At 48.3% G+C, this 5,620-nt stretch overlaps 1 protein-coding gene across 1 annotated transcript; it reads right to left on the reverse strand.

The window, feature by feature from the left end:
* Nucleotides 1–877: 877 nt before the first annotated feature.
* Nucleotides 878–5,090, reverse strand: LOC144155902 (uncharacterized). Its single transcript, XM_077687610.1, has 3 exons — nucleotides 4,669–5,090; nucleotides 3,665–3,758; nucleotides 878–3,314 (listed from the first exon to the last, which is right to left on the reverse strand). Exons 1-3 carry the CDS (start codon nucleotides 4,819–4,821, stop codon nucleotides 1,003–1,005), a joined length of 2,559 nt encoding a protein of 852 aa, XP_077543736.1. The 5' UTR covers nucleotides 4,822–5,090; the 3' UTR covers nucleotides 878–1,002.
* Between the last annotated feature and the right edge of the window lie 530 nt (nucleotides 5,091–5,620).

Raw genomic sequence — 5,620 nt, forward strand, 5'->3', positions numbered from 1 at the left:
GTATCTTGTTTTTCACATGCAGAATCGTGCTACGGTGCAATTATTTTTCGCAGGTCAGTTCGGTGGCAAGCACGAAATATATCTCAGAATTATCTGCTAATACATAAGCATTCTTCCGACGCTTGTTGCACGAACGTTTCATTTCCTTGGTGGCATTGAAGGAACACGTCTCTTTTAGGGGCGAAGCCCCTTAATGGCTCGGGCTGTGGCCGTCTCATGTCGTCGTCGATGTAGTCATGGCACTAAAACACCGGGACCCTTGTTTACACCTTACGGTAAAGCGTATAACGCGTACTAGGAAAACACACCAGGTCACTCGTTTTCCAGTGCCTCGCGCTAGAACGCGCTGCGCTTCAAAGCTGTATCCTTCTACCCCCAACGGTTTCACCTCCGTGGCAAAAACGCCAAAGCGCCGAGGATACACATGTACACCGCACGCTTTGCTTTTCCCCAGGTTTCACGTTAGTGGAAATGGCCGGGGATTTTATGTCGCCTTACCTTGCCGTCATTCTTAACCCGGGAAGGTTCTGTTTAGGTAATTGCACGATGACGCCCGATTAGAGAGACGGTAATTTCATTTTCAGTTTTTGGCTTTTATATCATTTTTTAATTGTTTTGGCATGATGATGATGTGGCTATTATTTTTTATGCACTATTATTCAATTGAATAGGTTGACTTTTCAAATTACGCATTTTTGTGCAGATACAAGGCACTACATGTTATTAGGGTACCCCGCAAATGCTATATATCATAGAAAATATCGGTGTAGTAGTAAAGTTTCTGATACAATAAAAATGGCCCGCACAGACTAAACCACTGTTGCCTATAGAACCTCCCCAGCCTATGCTTGAACCCTTCTGCCCAAACTGGGCATCTTAACGTGCCCAATGTGTAATTTAACACGTTTACACACACTAAAAAGAATATTGTTGAGGTGGCAACATAAAATATTACATCTATGGCTGAACATACACGTCATCATGCCTTGAAGCGTACTTTCATTACACGCATAAAGGAAGACAAACTTCACGTAAAATTCTTTTATTGCACTGCTTGCGTGACATGCAGATGCCCCCTTCTCGAACAACAGGCGTACATGGGAAATACAACAAAACACACAAAGTAAATGTGTCCGAGCTAATAAAGGCATCGAATTTCAAGAAGCACTTTACGTAGCAGACTAATGCATGTAAAAGGTACAAGTACCCGCGCCTCGCCAGGAGCTCCTCTGACAGGCGCAGCACAACAGTTGTAGACACCAAAAGACCGGCCTGCGATGGCTTCCAGTGTGCAGTTGCTCCCATGTTCATCCGAGTGAATGTAGCACATGCCAGCTGCAATGTCCCAACTGCTTCCTGGTGCTTTGCGCGGTCAAAATGACTTAAAGCAACGATGGGGTGTCGTGATGACATCAAAGTGTACCACTTAGTGACAAGGTCAAAAAACCAGGCAGTTGCTTCAGCTTCCGGCTTCAAGATTTTGAGCTTGATTAGATAGCGAATGGCAGGAGGTGCTTCACGGAACAACTGCACTGCGATGTTTACTTTCATTTTTGCGAAATGTCCATCGCTGACATGAATGTCCGACAGCTTGTTAGCGATTTTGAGGTCATTTTTTTTATCATATTCGAGAACAGCCTCAACATGTTCAAGGGTAACAGTTTTTCCTGGGATGCAATGCTCCTCTGTCGTCTCCTTCCCCAGGGTAAAACTTCCTGAGCGGAGAAGCTGCCCACGTATGTTTTTCAAAACGTGAGCAGGATCAGCCATGAAATACAGCTCCCTACCATCCAAGTGAGGGTGTGGTATAGAGCAGACAGTTTGCGAGTGCCTGTGGCTTGAAAACTCCAGCAGCTGCCACACTTTCCTGTTGGCACTTCCCATGTCACTTGTTACAACAAGAACTCTCAGGGACACCTCAAAACAAAGCGCAATTAAATGAAATATAAGCTCCTTTAAAAGGCTTCCGTCAGTAGAACGACCAGTGAAGTGGTAAGCGATGACCTGTTTCCACCTCGTGTTTAGACCTCCAATCATAAACACGAGGGCATGGTTTGCAACGTTGTCAGTTGACTCTGGAAGTGTCGTACCCCCAAAAAGGCAATCCAGAGAGCGGTCATGTTCAAACCCTTGACTAATTTCCATCTCATCCATGAAGAGGACGCAATCTTTCTCCATTCTTGTCTTCTTGTCTTCCATTGTTTCTGTGTCTTCCATTGTTTCTGCCTTACGCTTTAGAACATCCAGCACTTCAGTAAGTACACCAGGCAGAAAGCGAATGTTTTGCATTCTTCGAATCAATGTCCGGTTAGATGGCAGTGGGTATGACAGAGACCTGAGCAATTCGTAGCCTGTTGTACCACATGCGTGCTTTATTTGGAGGGCTACGCGTATAGTCTGAACTGACCACTTGCGAACCCTGCCTTTTGTTGTTAGAGCCTTCGTTTGATCTGCAGCAAGAAATGTCGATGATCTTAATGCGTTCAGTTCTTGCTGAACTAACCTTAGTTTCTTGTTTAGACTACGTACTTTTGATCTCGTCTGCTCATGCAGTTTTACCAAGTTTTTACACCTTCTGCTTAAGTCGGCGTTTTTTTTCCGGAGCTCGGAATTTTCCCGATGCAACGTCGACAATGTGGGAGTTGTGCTGCCTCCAAACATAAATGCAGCTGGCATGGTTGACTGTTCTTGTGGAGGAGTGAGACCTGCATCATTTGCTACGGTGTTGGGAGAGAGCTGTTTCAGAATGGCTACGGATGAACCTGGAGTAGCGTTTGTGTCGCTTGCTAGATTGTTGGCAGACAGGTGTGGTGGAGAGGCGGCTACTGTCTCATGATGACACCCAAACTCACCAGTGCTGTCTGCGTCATTGGCTGGAGGAACAAATGGCAGGGGCACACGCACGGATGTACACTCACACCTGCACTCGGCAGCACTGTCCGCATCACTTTCTAGATTGTTTGTAGGCGGTAGAGGAAATGAGAAATCTCCCAATGCGTGAGCAAGCCTGGACTCAGGATCGCTGGTACCGATGCTTGCTGCCTTGTTGGTGGGCAAACTTGACAGCAAGTGGGCTTCTGGAGGATCACCTCTCGCGAATTCAGCAGTGTCATGAGGAAGAGCATCTGGCTGTAAAACGGCTGCTGAAATATGAGCACTCAACTGAACACCGTGCTCAAAACTCGTTATGTCGCAAGGATCCGTAGGCAGCTGTGGAATGTCTCCAGATGTGCAAACACGCTTGGTGTTAGACGAATTCGCAGGTTTCATGGCAGAAGTGCGCTTCTTCGGGGACTTCCGGTGTTTTGGAGCAGCTGGAAAAAATTAAACATACAAACATTACTACAATAACATGCTTGCCTATGCATTCTCACTCAGCAAACAGTTCCAATACTTATTTTCGCTTTGCAGACTAAAAATTACAAGCAAAATGTTATCACGCACTTTCTTGAATGGTCTGCACCACACAAAGCATATTACTATTCCTTATAGATGTTCTGAGTAAACAAAAATAAGAGCGAAATGCCGCAGTGCAATTGAGGCAATGCATTTAGATGAGTTTGTCTTTTCTCTGAATGACCCAAACTAGATTCACAAATTCAAAGGAAAATTAAATTTGTGTCCATTTTACGGCTTTATATAACGAGTTCAGATATGTTCTTACCACGATAGGGAAAGAGAGTTGGGACAGCATCCGGCCTCAGCTTTTTCAGTCCATCTTGTCGGTGCTGCTCAAAACTTGAATCTTCAAAATGTGCCTAGAACAAAAAAAGTCAATCTAAACAATAATTGAAAACCACATAATGCATTTGAATTACTCGCTCGAGAGGCAGAATGATCGCTTTCGCGCGTTTTTTATCTTTTGGAATGGAAATTGATTATGCCCTCTAATTGCAGTACGGGAATTTTTATGGGGCGGCTCGCCACAGAAATCTTTGCAGACTTTAGTGACCCCTCATACGCCGTTTGGCAGTGTTGCATGAAAGAATCAATCATATATTCCACCCCCGCACGGAATATCAGCACAAGCAACGCAGGGAACAATTGCCCGTCTACGGTAGGGGGGATTTCACAACACCTACGAGGCGAGTCTACGGTAGAGGGGGAGATTTCACAAAGCCTACGGGGGCGCCAGCCAATTTTTTCGGCGACCCGATGAATATCCAGCCCACGGCAGCTTCAAAATCGATTGCGAACTCTGAATTGCAGCGCATTCGAAGATTTGGCAGTCGCTCAGTGACCGCTTTTGTCTCGACCAATTTTTGTCGCAGTGACGAGAATCGCGTTTTTTTTTTTTTTTTTTTTTTTGTAGCAAGCGTGAACGGTCCGGGCCTTCCGATTCCGGGGATGTTTTATAACCAGGCTTAGTTTTGAACATTCACGTTTCATGCATGCGTAATCCGGCATAATCGAACCACGCAAAACATCCACTTGCGCGCACGCTGCATTCGCACGCTAAATTGCCGCTCGGCTACGCGCAGCCGTCGCTGGAAGCCATCAAAACAGCCATGGCCTCCGCTACCGGCGCGCAACGGCGCTGCGGCGACGGAGGAGACGTTGAGGACACGACGGCGCTCGGTGAAAGCGTTGCAGGTGCATAGCACTTACATAATAGAATATAGCTGCAAGTACGCGTGCGAAAAACATGAAGCGAGGTGCAATACTCACAGCGCAAACACGAGAAGCAGCAGTGGGCTCCCAGCGGTCCCTTTTCACTTGTACGAGCCAGCGCTTTCTTCGGTTCGGGCTGGCCGGGAAGCGGAACATCCGTGTGCCTTTTCTGCAATGGTTCGTACATTGCGGAACGCAACAGCCGGGCATTTTTGGTGCTCACACAACTCCCCACACGTTCACCGAGCTGGCATGGTTACGAAAAGCTTCCCGTGGTCAACAAAAGTCACCGCGAGTCACGGGCGGCAAAGACGCAGCCTTACGCACACGGCGGCAGTGAGCCGACTGGGGAACAACATGGCGCCGTATCGGCCCCGTTGCTATGGCAACGTGTGCTGGCAACGCTGCCCGACGGCGGGAGGCGGCACGAGCTGTGTCAAAGAGTGGCACCACCCTAAACGACGAAGGCGCGGCTTATGTAGGCTCCCTAGGAGCTGCGGGAGCGTAGCGCCCTCTGCCAGCGGGGTGAACAGGTTTCGGCAGCAACGCACGACGTGTTCTGTGGTCTCAGCCTCCTCCCCGCAGGCCCGGCAGAGCGTGCTCGTCACTGATGCGTCGAACCGGCTCCGATATTCCAGTGTACGCAGCGCGCCGGCCCGCGCCTCGAAGAGGAGGGCGCTGCCCGTACTGTTGTCGTACAGCCGTTCAACTTTTCAACGCTTGCCACGGTATGGTGGCGCCATCTAGGTTACGGAACGTAAAGAAACGCGGGAACAAACCAACACCGCTGTACAGGGTGGAGACAACCTTTGAACGGTCCCGTGCCGCCGCAATTGGGCCAACGGGCTCAACGCGTTATTCTTTACGTTTCCCACGAGACCTAGCAACGCGAAACAGACAATATGATTCAAACTTCTTCAGTATAAACCGCGTTGCGGCGATAATTTTAGCGCGGTTTTGACACAATGACTTGCTTCGGCGGCGAGCGAGCAACCGAAAATGGCGGCGC

The sequence above is a fragment of the Haemaphysalis longicornis genome, unplaced genomic scaffold, assembly GCF_048455015.1.
Source record: "Haemaphysalis longicornis isolate Haplotype H1 unplaced genomic scaffold, Haemaphysalis longicornis Haplotype H1 scaffold_1, whole genome shotgun sequence".
Taxonomy (NCBI): Eukaryota; Metazoa; Arthropoda; class Arachnida; order Ixodida; family Ixodidae; genus Haemaphysalis; species Haemaphysalis longicornis.